Raw genomic sequence first — 16,349 nt, 5'->3', positions numbered from 1 at the left:
ACGCATGGCAATAAAAACAGGTGGTCCCTTCTCAAAGAGCAGCATTAGTGACGGTTCTTAACGCTGACCTCAGAGGCCACCCTGGATTTGTTTTCTCGGAGCTTATCCTTGCGACTCACACGAGACGAATATTGGATCGCACGCGTCGGATGGCCTTCGTAGTATTTTCTTCGCGTTTGTAAAGCAAGCCTGCTGTTTTTGACGCCTCTTGATATAGTTTCATTTGTATGTAAGTACACGAACAAAGTGACACGGGGTACGCGCACTGTGTAATTTATTTGTACACAATAAAGAAATCCACCGAGCTTAGTCTAAGCCGTTTCAAGATATTTGCTCGACTCCAGACGAAGACTCGGGCTGAACACGCAGTCGTGTTCAAATGAAAACAACATTCGTTCAAATGAAACAACATCCAGCAGAAAAAGAAAGTACACGAAAAATTAAGATAAGGACGAACTTCAACATCGTTCATCACCGGACGAAAATAACCCGAATCACAGACAATTTACACTCAGTGAAACGCCGAATCATGGCACGCGACAAAAAACTAATAACAGCACGAAATAACAGACTGGTGTGCGCTTCAATGAATGCACGAGCGTAGTTTGAAATTGAGAGCAACACCTAACAAAAATGCAATTTTTTAAACGAATTTACTCGTTTTAAGTAACATTTCCAGCAAAAAAAGAAAAATCAAGAATCTTGATGTTCATCACCTCAGTCATGATTCTGTAACAATTTCTTTTTCTTTTTTTTTTTGCGCTGAGCACAAAAAAAGAACGATTACTAGGTCAAACAAAACCTGCGGTCGAAACGCGACCATTTTCACGCTGTGTAACTTGAACACTGTACAAGTAGGAGACGTTCATCGTTTCTCCGTACAGCCAGAACAGATCGAAGCGAATACGTTTCCTGTCGATCAAATATAACGTCATTTTTATTACGTGTCCAAGTAAGCTCGTCAACATTACATTAATGACTATACAAACATTCAGAACGGCCTGCAGACCTTCTCAAAGCCTCACACACACAATGGAACACTGTGGCATATGCACGTATGTACAAGTATGTACACCAGATGTAAAAAAAAATAATAATAAACTGAATACTATGTTACAAGAAGCAGATGCTCAAAAAGAAACGACTAAGCTCATTCCGAGAAAACGATACAAAAATAAAATATACATACAAAAGAAAACGACCGCGTAAATGCACTGCGGTCAACGCGCGGGAACTCCAGTTCCTCGGGCGTTGTAAGTTCCAAAATCAATTGAAGATTCATCGAACGCGTTGTTGTACTTGCCTCTGTAGCTTGAGCAATCCTATTATGGCACTTTCTTCATCGTCATCACTCAAACAAAGAAAAAAAAAAGACAGGTCTTGGAAGTGACGCACGAGGATGACAGCTTTGCATGCGTGCCTCGCTAGTAACCGCGGACAGCACTGCCGCATGGCGGCGAAACATCTACGATTCTTAAAGATGCCGTGCAACAACGCCGCAGTCAAAACCAGTCAAGAAATTTCCAGCTGTGTCAGAGCAAGCCGAGGTCGCCGTCCAAGTCTTCCAGCGCATCTGTTGCGGAGAGGTCCAGTTCGTCCGACGCTGTGATGTCGTCGTCGCCGGCAATAAAGTCGTCCAATCTCCGGACGACGTCGCCAGCTTCTAACTCACTGTCAGGAGTGCTGGAACGAAAAGCAACTGAATGATGAACGGGTGCCAAATGACAATTCTATCCCTGCTCCGTTCATTTTAACGGACTCTCATTGGCCAGGAACGGCACCCAGCTTAAAGGGGGTACTGACACGAAAATTTTCAGTCGCCTTTTTTTTTTTGCGTTTAATGAAAGGCCGAGCCCTCAATCGCCTAGAAGATGTACTGGTAACCGTGAGTGCACCCTGAAAAAGTGATTACGGTATGTTTTTAAAGGCTAGTTTCGGTTCCTACTGTACCCGGGCGTCACAACACGGTATGAGCTTCTCGTCACGTGCTCGCGCAAGATATCGTGACGTTTCCACGGCCGCTCCCTTCCTGGCTCCGCTAGTGACGCACAAGCGGCCATTCTGAATGTTTTGGAGCCTGACGTCATCACAACTAGCCATACTGGTGCGTGAGGTCACCAGAATTGACACTGTAGCCTGAAGTCACGCTGGTGTTGATTTCAGTAGGTGCGCCATGCGAAAATAGATTTTAATGTTAAAACAAAATATCTAATTAGCTTTTGCTGACCTTCACACTTGCGCAGAGCCGTCTCGGTATACAGGAGATTTGTATGGCAGAGTAAAATCAACTTCGAAAATTCGTGTCAGTACCCCTTTAAAGAATCGGCCGGTTGGCCTATGTGCGCGAAATATGTGCGCGAATGTTACACAAGTGAACAATGACGGCAGCGAAATTAAGTTTGTTAGCACCGAGAACGCTTCTGCTCTTTACTAATGTGCCATTACATAAATGCATTAGCGAGCTACTCTCACTAAAATTCCATGCGGCCCGCAGTCACTTCTTGTTTTGTTTGACACTATGGTGACGAGTGCGAAACGCTTTTAGAACACACTCGACAACCGAACAAGTGCACAAATATAGCTGTACACGCATTGCCTACCATGCGTCACAACGCGCCGAACTGAAGGATTTGGTGTAGACAGCGAGCCGCGGGAAAACAAGAAGTACGTCAGCCGGCGCAGTATAAGGTAGCACACGTTGAACATTGCTTTGTAAAACAACGCAGATTATATAACCTCCTTCTGAAAACACGTATTGTGCCACAATAACTGTATACTTTGTAGAAAGTGTAACGGAAGCAAAAAAAGAAATAGAAGGAACCCATGTCCAAGCCATCAGTTATATAAAACGAAAAATAAATATAAAAAATGAAAAGGACACGAACTAATTAGCTCGCCGCCAATGCACAGCACGCGACGAACACTATAATAATAATAATAATAATAATAATAATAATAATAATAATAATAATAATAATAATAATAATAATAATAATAATAATAATAATAATAATAATAGTGCCCAACCACTTCCCCACGTAGTACGATTTTGCCAGTTAAGCCTGAAAACGAGACAACGAAAAAAAAAGAAAGAAAAGAAGCTTGACCCAGTTGCTGTTTTTGAAGTTGGAAGCTTTTGTTATCGTTACCAAAGGACAATACAAAGCGCAGCTTGACTTACCTCGAACTGACGGCGGTCTCCTGTTCCAAGACGGTACGCTTGGTCACTGCGCAAGGCGAAATAAAAATTAGTGCTTCAAAATTCGACTGATGCATTTTTTTTTTAATTTTCTTAGAAATCTTGCAGAAGCTTATGTAGAACGTCTCTGTATCTATTTGCACCCACTTGTATTCCACAAGCAGTTATCCAAGAACTATACGATGCACATAGGCGTGCGCAGAGTTCCCCATCAGGGGGGTGAGTGCAATGTCTCACCACAGCCCACCTTTGTTGGTCGAGTTCGAAAGAAAACGAACTTCTCAGTAGATGCAAAAATTAAAAATTAAACGATGACGTGCTTCGCACGACGGCCTGCCTTCGGTCCCCTGCTTTCCGGGCGCGAAAATGGAAAGTAACCTGCTTCTGGACTGCAACATTCGTAGTCCACGGCCGCCATTGTCGTCAAAAGCCAGTGTGGCCATAACCTTGCGCTTTAAAGGGGCCATGACACGGTCACCCAGCAATTTGTGGTTTTCATCGAAAAATAGAAGCAGAGGGTTTATTATGCCTATACATATATGAAAACTAGACTTTAAAAGAATATTTTAGTGCAAAACAAGCCACTAGAAGTCGCTGGCTATAAACCCCGCCCACTGCCGGCGACCGCCATTTTGCCATTGCATGAGTGACGTCATGCACTACATGGAGCGGAGCCTACCAAAGTTTCAGCTGCTGGAAATCCTTCAATTTCAGTGCCAAGCTAAATAAAGCTAAAATATCTTGATTTCACGTGCATCTGACCACGGAACAATATCGTCCGCCGGAATGCAGACGCTCGCACAGCGAGCTGCTTGTTACGTCATGGCTCGCAAGTGCGCCAGTGTTGTCCGACTCTAAGGCGGCTCGCGTCTTCATCATAATATTCAATTATAACTTAAGTGCTCGACCAAATGCGCTAAAATTTCGCCAGCTCATTTGTGAACGCACCCACGTAACACAGATTATGATCGAAAATTGGGTGTCACGGCCCCTTTAAGCAATGACGGGACAAGTCCGAATGAGTAAATGTATGCGGCACACTTGGCGACCCCCGCAGATGATTAGGAGGGGCCCCCACTGCCCCCCTCGTGCGCACGCCGACACGTAGCATTATAGAGAGGTTCACACTGTGGAGCCCATTATGCTACGATTGTACGGTTTAATCTAACCGTCTTCTGTGAATAGATTTACTCCTCCTTTATAGTATAAAGGACCACAAGGTAACACAGAGAGATGCCTACCGTTGTCTACGTCTATTGACGGGCCGGCAATGGGTAACAAGGCGAGGCGAACTTTACTAGTCGTCCTAAGCTTGTTACCGCTAAAAAGAAGAAGAAAGAAAAGTTGCTGTTTTCGCGCTGTCCTCGATCTTAGCGAGAGTGCACTTCCTTCAAGCGCGAACCCGTACCTGACAGTGTAGCCCTGCGCGGCCGCGTAGAGTGTTTGCCGATGACGATCCTACGGCTCGTTTCCTTGAAGTCTGGACGCCCGATGAGTACGGGAGCCACTGAATAGAGAAAAGGAGGCGTGATTATGCAAACAAAAATCTATACATAGGCGCGCGATTTATGAATGACGATGAAACGGCTAATGACTGTGGACACGGAGCTGCCATATGACATTTACACGTGCCCTTGAGCTGTCGTCTCTTCCTCACGTTGTTTCATCGCACGCGGTAGACCACCAACTGGCGCACGTGTTTACACCGGTTCGATTAAATCCAAGCGCAACAAAATTTTAGACAGTGCACAAGTTCAGGCTATCCGGTTCTGGTAGTTCAAGTATCAGACGTCGTACAAACTTTCACCCGTGAAATATTCGTATATGCGCGGAGAAGAGTTCGCGAACAAGAACGCTTTTAATACCGAACCTAAGAACTGATGCTTAACGATGCTTAACTTGGAACGCTTACAACCACAATATCACCTTCGAGATTCGGCTGCGCCATGACCACACGTCATGGTCTGGAATTTGCAGCATATCCGCTGACCACATAACGTGCGAGCATCACCTCTCGGCGTTCTTTTTCATTGCTGTTGACAAGAAACTGGGCAGGAGTATGCAAATAGTGACTTCTGAGAGCGAATCAAATAGCTGCAGAAGCGAATCATATCGAACGGAGTTGCTTCCGTGACGTCACGCGCAAACTGTCTATACGCATCTATGACCTATTTGGCCAAAGTAGAGTTTTGTTGCAGCTGCACCATGGCCTTTAAATAAATAAAAAAATATATTTCACTTCAACAGCCACCTAACTTTTGTTAATATTTTTCTTTTATAATGCAAAGTATTATATAAGAATGATTGCATGTTTCGTTCTTATTTTTACAAGTACAAATAATCAAACTAACCTGGAGTCGCCTCGCCGTGCTTCAATAGTTTTCCTTTCCCGCTGTCGACGTCATCCGCTGAGGGGGCAAAAGAGAAGGATATGAATCGAAATTTCGCTCCACGAAACTTACGTGCCACACCGTTACGTTTACACGTGCTTGCCAGAAACGAACGACAGAAGAGAGAGAAGCGCAATCGTGGCAAACTGCCAATTTACATACACTCACCGTTTTCTGGCTTTCTCTTTCTGGCGAGCTTCTGTCGCAGGTCCACGACTTCGTCTGCAACTGGAGAAAAAAAAAGAAAAAAAAAAGAAAATTCAGACGCCGTCAGCGGATTTTTATACCATACAAGGACACAATGTCGGTACACTCTTATCTTGTTTAACACAGCACAGAAGAGAACACGTGGTATATGTTGAAAGAGCGACTGCTGTATAGCTGTCATGCCGCACGATGCTCCTCATGAAATTTCCTTAATTTCGGTGCCGTAACCAATAAAATTGACAGGGTCCCTATGCATTCACCTAAAATGACTCGAAGGCGAAAGCCATCTTCTTTGTCTTCTCAGTCGACGTGGTGATCCCGCCCCGCCACCCTCCGAAAGCTTTCTGCACCTAAAATGCTTTTTGCAATGCATCCAGGATCGGAGGCACCTCACCCATGGTTTTGCACTGCTTCCACGATTGGCCCACCTTTGACCAAGCTACGATGTCATGTGATGACGTCATCATTACGTCACACATTTCGGCGATCTTTGACGCCACGATGACGTCATATGGTGACGTCATCACGTGATGATGATTTTCTGCATCACTCGCGTTGTCCCCGATGCCGCGGGACGCCGACGATCAATTTTCGCGTTTGATGAGGCATCTGAGGCTTTCGCCTTAAAAATTAATGTCTTTGAATGCAAAGCTGGTGTCCCACACAGAGTTTCAGCAACGTGTTAGCAAGCAAATAATCGTCCCAAAAGAAGCAAAAAAAAGGGTGTAGTTTAGCAAATCTTTTTTCATTCTTGGAAATATTTTTATTCATTAGGAAAAGGTCGCTCAAATACGAAGAGAAGGTGGAAAAATAACTTCAATTATTTTGTACAGCGAAATATGCGCAGCTACGAACGAAATGCACAAACATACGTCTCCAGTTGAATGCACGCTTGCCAGTGCATAATTAACATCACTTGTTCATTCCCCCAACGTATGTTTGATTGTAACACTCAACTACACAATGTCACCGACAAACGCGCTATTGATAGCTGCACCGCCACGGTGGTCTAGTGGTTATGGCGCTCGACTGCGCTCGATTATTATTATTGATAGCTTGCACATGACGTCATGGATGCACAACATGGGTCCAACATCGTGGCTTAGATGACGTCAAGGTAGTATAATCACACGGCGATTGACCTGCTTCAGTGTAATAACGACGTCGCTGGAACGTTATTGGGCATCTGTGCATGAATAGCAAAAGAACCAGCATGCGATGTACTGATAACACTAACGTGGCATCACAAAGTTCGCTTCCCGGCATGTTGGTGCACCAACGTGGTTGTGCCAGTGACGTCACTGAAGTGCATATATTGCTGAACGTGATGAGCGCTAGAACAACGACATTTGCAGGAAAAACGCCAATAAGCCGAAAATACGTCACAAGCGACTGGAAAATTGTACAAGCGAGTCGGCGAAAAAAGACGCCCAAATCCGCTTATCATAAGCGGAACTGGCAATTCTGGTATACCACATTCATCGCGAGACCCACCACGTACAGTACTTAGCGAGTAAACGCACAACACGTGAACTGTAGCCTTGGTTAGAGCCTTTCGCTTCTCACCGTTTAACTTCTTCTCTGTCTCCAAGGCAGCAGTGTAGACTTCAGCCACACCCAAGATGCGCTTGAGCAGCCTTTCCTCTTGTAATCGCTCTGAATCAACAGCGACCGGAAGGTACAGCTCTGAAATGAGTAGCAGCGCCGCACGACGCAAATAAATAAGTTGTAAAGTCAGCGTACGACGCGAAGATTGCCTTCTAGCGCTTTCAAACAAACATGAAGGCGACCCAGTCCAATGTTTTAACCTTCAATGAAAATTAGTTCGCTCACTTTTGCCCCCTTTTGTACCTAAACTGCAAAACGCGATTTACGAATAACTAAGCGGAAGCAGCGACGACCCGGAAGAATGTGCTGTCGATCTCTGAATAACTAAAAAATAAAAAAAAGCTATAATGCGCTGCTTGTCCCGACTTCATCGACACAGCACTGTCGCCACTTTGAGAATACGACTGCTCTCCAAAGCTACCCAAGCAGTGTACAACAGTACCTTTGCAGCTGAGTGCAGGGGAAAAAATCTCCCAAGTATACGTCTTTTCTGTGAAATAATCGAAGTTGTCAGACATATGTATACATTCTGTCTAAAGAGCAATCCGCGCGTGTTGTAGTTATACTTGGTGGCAATTCATGGCGATTTAAAACAGATTTCCCACTATACTGAGTACCTGAGATATAAAGGTTTAATAAAGAAGTACAGATTCCGCGATGAGCAGCTGAAGGTTTGTCATAATACGTTTTCCCAGTGCAGCGTGAACATGAAAGACATATATGGTTTGTTGTCTAAATTCACGACGTGCGAGACCAGTGCTCCAGTTATGCGTGGCCTCTCAGTGCACAAAACGGCAGGAAGGAGAAGACGGAAGCTTGCGATGAAAAAATCCGTAAACGGGGGGTGGGTGCTCGAGCCGAAGAAGAGTTCCAGCCTTGAAGAAGACAAGTCCACTTGTCGAAACGTCGGCTCGAGCACCCACCCCCCGTTTACGGATTTTTTTCATCTTAGTGCACAGACACACGTGTCCAATATCAAAGGCCGCTTCCACTCCCCAAAGCTTCCCTGCGCGTGTCACATAAATATGGGCTTTTTTTTAATGCTGAGTTTTAGGGCACTACTATCGACATCGCTCGAATTGCACCATATCATCGAATTCCGTAAAGGTGCACGATTAAGAAAACATCGACAGTCTGATGCACACGTGCTTTCGCCCTTTTCTTACGATGATACGCATGTGCCGGCAATCAAAGGCTTACAGCGAATTTGAGGACGACGCAGAGAGCCATGGAAGGGAAGATAATAGGTGTAACGTTAAGGGACAAGAAAAGAGCAGAGGGGACGAATGTGAGTTAAGGACATCTTGGTCGAAATCAAATGGAATAAACGGGCATGGCCAGGACATGTAGCTCGAGAAGCCAAGATAACCGCTGGTCATTAAGAGTGACTGGCTGGATTCCAAGAGGAGGCAAGCGTGTGGTAGGGGAAGGCACAAAGTGAGGTTGGCGGAAGAAGTTTGCGGGGACAACGCGGCCGCAGCAAGCACAGGACCGGGTTGATTGGCGGAACATGGGAGAGGCCTTTGCCCTGCAGTGGGCGTACACTCGGGATGATGATTATGATGACGCACGTTTTCTATAAATGGCATTCACCTTCCGTGCTTGTAACCGCGGGGTGGGCAATGGCCTTTTCTTGTCGAATCTGGGCGAGCGTCTTGACTTGAAACGGCAGCGGGTCTTCGCAACCTGAAACGACAAGCGTCGTGTCGTGGTGACAAAGGCCAGAATTATTTTCGGGAAATGCTAATTGTCGCCGACCATATTTCACTGTCAAGTCATCCGGGTGGAACATTCATTGCCACCCGCTCGAAGCTTCGCCCGAACAGGGGTATCATGTGCGCGCTTCAACTTGGAACATATCTAGTCGCCGGACAGGGTATCTGACGTGTAGCGGTGGTGCCATTTAGGGTAACTTATTTATTGGATATAAATAGGCCAATAATCGTGTGCGAGGATTAGAGAAATGTTTGCATGCGTTCGGGTTTTATCGGTGCGTTGCTTCTTTCGCTTGTCTCGCGGACAACGCGCGCTTGTGTCTGTTAATGAGAAGTCGCGACGTGCACACCTTCTCCTCCTCCTCACCCGAATCAAGGTGGGGGAGAGTGACACAGGCGCGCATGAAAAGATGCTAGGAAAAGCCGTCGCTGTCCTGACGAACACATGTCCCTTAATCGAAACGTTGCCTCCAGCGACAGCTGTTTTTCGACTTCTCATCACTGCAAGCCTCCATCTTCCCTTGAACTTGATAACATCTTCAGAAGTGTAAAGGAGAAATGTTTTTTTTTTATATCCTACACTATGGAAATCGCATAAGCTGAACTGCTGGTTGTAGTGAAAACCTCCTCTCTATTTCTACAGCTGGTGACAAAAAACGTCAAGAACAAAGAAAAAAATTGGCGAAGCTTGCACTAAGTCGCGCAAGGCTTGAAACAGCAAAACTGGACGATTCTGAAGTCTAATCTGGTTGCTTCGAGGTTGTTGCTAGTCTTTAGCTAGGTTAGTCACGACAAGGATGTCCAAGCTACAGAACCGAGCGTTCGCATCTCTCGAAGAACGACCCTTTCTTTATCTCTGCTTTTTTCTATCTCTTTCTCTCTCTGTGTTTCTTTTTCTATATCTTTCTATATTTTTGTCTTTATTCCCGCTATTTCTCTCAATTTTTCTCTCTCTCTCTCTCTTAATGAACCATTGGTGAGTAGTGAGATTTGCCCAATTTTTGTGGCACATGCCCGTGACGACAGCCATTTCTTGGGCTCATTATTGACTTCTTCATTTTTAGTGGAGCAGTGGTGAGTAGTGGGATTTGCCAAATTTGTGTGGCACATACTCGTTCATGATGATGATAGTCTTCTGACAGGCCACATAAATTACGGCTAGCTTAAAAAAAACTTTGCCAAGTAGTTAAGATTACTAGTAATCGGATTTTTAGGGCGGATCTTTCATATCCCACTCCGGATGGCAAGAGCTGTGGCAAGTTTATATTCGTACAGACCACACGAGAAATCTGATTACGACAAGATCAATATTAAAAGGAATAGCAAAATGCCAGTGAATGCATATGAAAGGGACACTACAGAGAAAAACGATTTTTCTCATATTAGTAAATTACTCTTTCACAATTCCAAAACACCACGCTTGGCGCGAGAAGACGCACAAAAAGAAAATACGGGTGGTGGTGGTGGGCAAAACATTTATTAACCATTAAATGGTTACAGAGAGGTGATTGGGTTGGGGAAGTATTGGCCTCCTCCTCTCACAGTAGTACTAGGTGGAGCCCCTATTCCAGGGTTCCATTGGCAAGCAACGCCGCCCGCGTCCGCTGAACCAGAGCCTTTTGGGCCTTGAGGTCCTGACAGCCGAGCAGGGCCGCCTCCTAGTCCTCTCTCGTGGATTTGGGGTTAGGGGAGGGGGGGGGGGGGAGGATAGATGGGTTTGATTGGCACGCCCAGACTATGTGGAAGGTGTCAGCCACCTCGCCACAGAACTGACACGCGCCATCAAAGGATGAATTGAAATGTTTTAGCACCGCCGGGCACAGTACAGTGTTGGTGAAAAGCTTTAAAAGGAGGCGCTCGTCAGCGCCATCCAGTCTCTTACAAGGGTCCGGATAGCGCCGGTGCTCCTCCTTGTAGTAATCGGAGATGTCTGAATGAAAGGGCCAAATTGTCTGATTGGGAGTAGGCTTGCAAATGCAGGGAGGTAGCCCGTGAAGAGAGTGCGCGGGAGGCCTGATCGGCCTGTTCGTTTCCCTGGAGCCCTTGGTGACCGGGGACCCAAACCAGATTACGCGGAGTTGGATCGAGGTATCGGCAGCTAGGTTGCAGTATGCGCTAAGCAAGCGGGGGAGCCCACTCAAGCTCACAGTTCCGACAGGCCCCTCGCGAGTCGGTGATGTGTTTCGACGAGGGATAGGTGGCGCCACCTTGAAATTCCTGCACCAAACTCCGTGAGGTTATATATTTTGATGGCATCTTACAGGTCCTACGTAGTTCCTTAACAGTAAAAATGAAGTACATAGTCCTCTGAAGGGGCCATGGACTTAACACTTCCGGTTTCAGGAAATTTCGTCGAGCCAATGTCATCAAAATACGAAAAGTAAGCTTTGAAATCTGCGACGTCATGTGCGGCGATTTCGGCACGAGATTTAAAAATGAAACTGTGACCTTGATATTTCTCCTCAATTAATAAGCCTATGACGGTGAATTAACGACATTAGAGTTCTCAGAGTACAATTTATCAATCTAAACCGATTCACTGTCTCACTTTAGTGTCCATTTAACCGGAAGGGGCACCATTTGCTGACAATAGCCATAACACATATCTTATTCAGACATCGTGCCTGCAGGAGAGGCATGCGATGTGCTTGATGCTTACCTCTACACGGACTTCGGTCTCCGGTTTGTCCGCAGAGGGGCGAAGGCGAAGTGCGACTTTTCTGTGGCGTTCCGAAGGTGCTCTCGTTGTCAGACTCTGAAAGAGACGCGTCAAAGAAATGCCACGTATACTTTACGACTCGTTTGCTTTACTTCCCTCGATGAATGATTTATGGGCAGCAATCAAACTCCAGGCGACTGTAATTACGAATTCCCCGCTTTCACAATTTCGCCATGGCTTTCGGAGAGGCACATGTCCAGCAAATAGATCAGAACATGTTAAATAACAGTTTCTCTAATGTCTCAGAGCTGTTTTCTTTTCATGGAGAACTAATAGTCTTAACATTGTACAGGTGTGCGAACTTTCAGTTAACGAAGGCAAACCACGACATCTGGGTACATTCAAATTATGTAAAAAAATCGTTCGACAGGGAATGTCACTGGAGGCAACGTTTCGACAAGTTGACTTGTCGAAACGTTGGGATTTTTTTTTTTTTTTTCAGGAATGTGAAGGCTCCGTTTTCCCCTGATCCTCTGCCTTCTTTTGGTGCCTTTAAGAACACAATTCGACGGTCATAAAAATATCCGGAAAGGTGGTCATGTATGCTAAATCACGCATGCTTCGAACTTTGGATAATTCGATCCAACATTCCTTTGCCACACTTTCGCTCCGGCAGTTCAAGGTCATTGCGACGCGATGAACGACCTTGGGAGACAGCGTAGCAAAGCTTTCGCTCTAAGATCGACGTTCATGGGACGAGAAAACACGCATTGCCCAATTCGCTGATACAGTCATACCCCTTAATAACGAAATTGCCGGGGAAGCGATTTTTGTTCATTCTCGTGAGAATTTCGTTGTCGCGACAATAATAAAGAAACGCAGACCAATTACTTAGCACAATCAAAATTTATTTAAAGAAGTCGCTGATCTTGCTGTGTCGAACTCCTCTGCAGTATCCGCCTTTTTTCTGCCTTTCGCAGCTTCGGCGATGATCCGACTTCTCCTGAAGCGTCAAAAACTTGCGCCTTTTAATAGGAGGCGGCATCTTTCCAAAAGACCACACCATAGGCGTGCGCACAAGGGGGGGGGGGGGCGCAAAGTTTGCCTCATACACTGACTTAGTAGGGGGGGGGGGTACTACGATGAACATTCGCCCCCCCCCCCCCCCCCATGATGGGGAACCCTGCGCACGCCTATGGGCCACACACCACTGCACTTAAGCAAAGCGCGGGCATAGGCGCGGGAGATCTCGGCGTGCACACGGAGAGACGCGCGGCCGCAAGCAGTTAGGCAATCTACAGAATGTCTGTCGGCATGACGTCACTTTCATGGGTGTCAGACGCAATATTAATGAGAACTAACTAGGTGACGTCACTTGAAACGTCATGTGCCGACGTAGTTGCCAACAGAGGCGCTAGAAAAAAAAAACTGTTCTCAGGGAAAAAAAGAAGTGTTGTTGCCATCATCATCATCCAGCCGAATGCACGAATGCAACAGTCGCACCGATGCTTGTCGAATGAGTGGTGCTGCAATTTTCGAACTTCTGGGCTCTTAACAAGCTCATGAGTTGAAAAAAAAAAAAATGTTGCGAATCACTACCTGAAACTTTCGTTATTGCGGGAGCGCTTTTAAAATCTCTTCGCTCTGCCCCGCCACGGTGATCTAGTGGTTATGGCGCTTGACTGCTGACCCAAAGGTCGCGGGATCGAATCCCGGCCGAGGCGGCTGTATTTTCGATGGAGGCGAAAATGTTTGAGGCCCGTGTACTTAGATTTAGGTGCACGTTAAAGAATCCCATAGGTGGTCGATATTTCCGGAGCCCTCCACTACGGCGTCTCTCGTAATCATATCGTGGTTTTGGGACGTTAAACTCCAAATATTATTATTATCTCTTCGCTGTCGAGAGCGGGCAAATGCATTGAACTCTATGGACGCTCGCCGGGGACGCCAGATTTCTTCGCTTGCCGCGAGAATTTTTTCCTTGAGGGATTTCGGTATTGAGGGGTTCAACTGTACAAGCCAATGATTTTCTGTGTTGTTTCCTCCATTGTCTGTCAAGTGAGAGCACGTCTATTTCAGCCCGTATATGCGCATGCTTCTAGGTAAATACGACTTACAGAGCAAGTGTGTTTAGGTGGGCTTGCTGATATTACGATCTCAGCGCAAACTGCGTGAACACGGGATAAAGGAAGCGACAAACGCGAACGCTTGTGTTTGTCACTTTGGTCTAATTTTCGCGCACTTTACGCGGCGACTCACAGACCCGCAGCAGACAAGGTGCGCACCACTCGCAACCCAAAACTGCCACTTTATGCAGAACGAAATGCACTAAGCGACGGGTAACGTTGTACCATTTTGCATGCAGCACATGGGAGCTCGCATGCCTAAGTTGAAATGGCGACGAAGGGCTTTTACGACGCTGGCTGTGTGTAAAACTGGCTGTGGATAACACCAGCTTAGAAAATCGCTTGGCTGGTCACCATTCCCGATTTTGATTATATTTACTTTCGGCGCAAGTGCGGTACCCAGAACAACGATCCTTAAGTTAGTTTACTGAAAATTTTGTTCGCATAAAAAACTATACAAATTTCGGCCGCCACACACCTTTCCTAAAACGTATGTGGTTTGCCGAAAACGCCAAAGGCCGAAAATAGTTTAAAAAAAAAAAAACGCCTTTTTTTTTCATCTTTATGGCTGGAGTCAAGGACGTTGTCTAGCGGCATAGTTTTTGTTGCATAATATGGATCTTGTTGGCGATTAACGGCCTTTTCACTTATCACAGTGATACATTCCTTACCTCATTCACCGTCTGAACGTCGCTTCCAAAATGAAGCAGCACAGATGTATAATGTGAGCGCCCGCCAACTGCTAGGGGCCACCACTACGCATCGTCTATTCAAGTTTCGCAAGACAAGGCTTGCCGCACCATGCATTTGTTCTTTTTTACCAGCTTCTTCGTAATATGTTGTGTACAATTATTTTGAAGCAACCTGCATCCTATTTGTAGCACAAGATCAATGGCGCGGCCACTGGGCTGAGTTGAACACATTTGACGCATTGTAACATGTTAGGAACTCAAATAATGCACCTTATTTTTATTTTTTTCATTCAGAATGGCAAACAACGTCCTGGGACTTCCAAAAAAATAAAAATAAAATATAAATAGCCGTTGTTAAAAAAACAGACTTAAAGCTTCGGCGTTTTCGGTAAATCCCACGTGCTTCAGCACCATTTTGAAGTATAACGGCGAGTGGGAAAACCCGACAAATTACCTCACAGGAAAGCACAAGCATTAATGTCAATATCTACAGAGTTTCATTCTTCTGAGTTTAACTTGTCAACAGCAATAAATTCCTGACCTACAGGTATTTTGGGCCGTTTGCCATGTTTGTGATTTTTTTTCTGAAAATTCCTTCTACAGCAAAGGGCAATGAAGTACACATCAAATTGCATTTTCCTTGCCCTTTTTTTTTTGGGGGGGGGGGGGGGGGAATAGAACTTGTGACCAGGAAGTGTACCGCTTTTTCGCTAGGTGAGCTCAGGATTCTGAAATTGCGAAAGTGGCGCAAAGGTTGTGTATGGCGGCCGAAATTTGTGTAGGAATTTTTTAGGCGAACAATGTACATGTATTTTTTTTTTCAATAAACTTACTTCAGAATCGTTGCTCTGGATTCAAATTGACTAAAGTGCGTTGGCGGGCTAGTTGGTTGTTCATGCTTAGTTTCTACAGCGCGACTGGACGCGGACGGAGAAGGAACACGCAAACACACACACAGCGCTGACTTTCAACTGGAATGTTTATTTTTCATATGCACGTGACGCTTATATAGACACACGCGAGCAGGTGCACACAAAACAAGAAACAAAAGCAGGACCCAAACGCGCATGTTGCGGCAGAACATGCGCGTTTCTTTGTGTTTGTGCGCGTGTGTGTGCGTGACGGGTGGCAAGGGATGTACTGTCTGACAATTACCATCATTCTCAAGAATGATGGTAATTGATGTAGCTTGATGTGCAAGCGCTTCACTTTATCCGCTTGGTGAAAAAGGACTCGCAATATATTTTGTTAACTTATCTATAGCGTCATTTTGCTTTCATTATTATCGGTAAAAATAAGCAGTCTCCTGTTCTCTAAATAAGAGAGGAATGTGCGCAGTTTGAGCGTTACAATGTGCCAAATCCAAAAACGAAGCAGTAAGAAAATATTATGGGCACTGAATGTTGGTATCTCTACGGAGGCGTGCAATCTGCCTTTTAGATTTTCCTGTGCTGCCCTCTGCCCTTTTGGTAGAGGCCGGGACAATCGGTATGGCCTGAATCATGGAGGCCTGAACAAAAGCCTCCGAGATCAAGAGGCGTTTCGCGACTTTTCCGCTTGGGAAAGGGCGGATGCGCCGTGGCATCGTGAAAAAAAGGCAGATTTTAGACGACAGAAACCATTTCTCCCCTGCGTTCATTATTTCACGCGCGCGCTATTTCAGCGAACTGAAAAACAAGGAAACACAGCAAGCGAGCTGCCAATTAGCTCTGTACAATTTGAATTCATAAAATACACATAAGAAGTACACAAA

The 16,349-nt window shown here is 45.6% G+C and overlaps 1 protein-coding gene across 7 annotated transcripts in view; it reads right to left on the bottom strand.

Annotated features, from left to right (window-relative positions):
- Positions 1-258: 258 nt before the first annotated feature.
- The window catches only part of LOC119382547 (zinc finger CCCH domain-containing protein 11B), a 59,932-nt gene continuing 43,841 nt past the window's right edge, over positions 259-16,349 (bottom strand). For 4 of the 7 annotated variants that reach the window (XM_037650289.2, XM_037650290.2, XM_049412233.1 and 1 more), the window contains exons 7-14: positions 11,779-11,874; positions 8,998-9,090; positions 7,363-7,482; positions 5,758-5,817; positions 5,551-5,607; positions 4,608-4,706; positions 3,182-3,227; positions 259-1,683 (exon numbers count right to left, since the gene is read on the bottom strand). In XM_037650289.2, coding sequence (XP_037506217.1) covers positions 1,533-1,683; positions 3,182-3,227; positions 4,608-4,706; positions 5,551-5,607; positions 5,758-5,817; positions 7,363-7,482; positions 8,998-9,090; positions 11,779-11,874 — 722 coding nt within the window. In that variant the 3' untranslated portion in view covers positions 259-1,532. Of the gene's footprint in view, positions 1,684-3,181; positions 3,228-4,440; positions 4,521-4,607; positions 4,707-5,550; positions 5,608-5,757; positions 5,818-7,362; positions 7,483-8,997; positions 9,091-11,778; positions 11,875-16,349 lie in introns of those variants that run through there. The other 3 variants (XM_049412234.1, XM_037650293.2, XM_037650294.2) reach the window with 3 other exon arrangements.

This window comes from Rhipicephalus sanguineus, chromosome 2 (genome assembly GCF_013339695.2).
Source record: "Rhipicephalus sanguineus isolate Rsan-2018 chromosome 2, BIME_Rsan_1.4, whole genome shotgun sequence".
In the NCBI taxonomy this organism is placed as follows: Eukaryota; Metazoa; Arthropoda; class Arachnida; order Ixodida; family Ixodidae; genus Rhipicephalus; species Rhipicephalus sanguineus.
The sequence above is the reverse complement of the archived record's forward strand: the minus strand, read 5'-3'. Positions and strand labels throughout refer to the sequence as shown.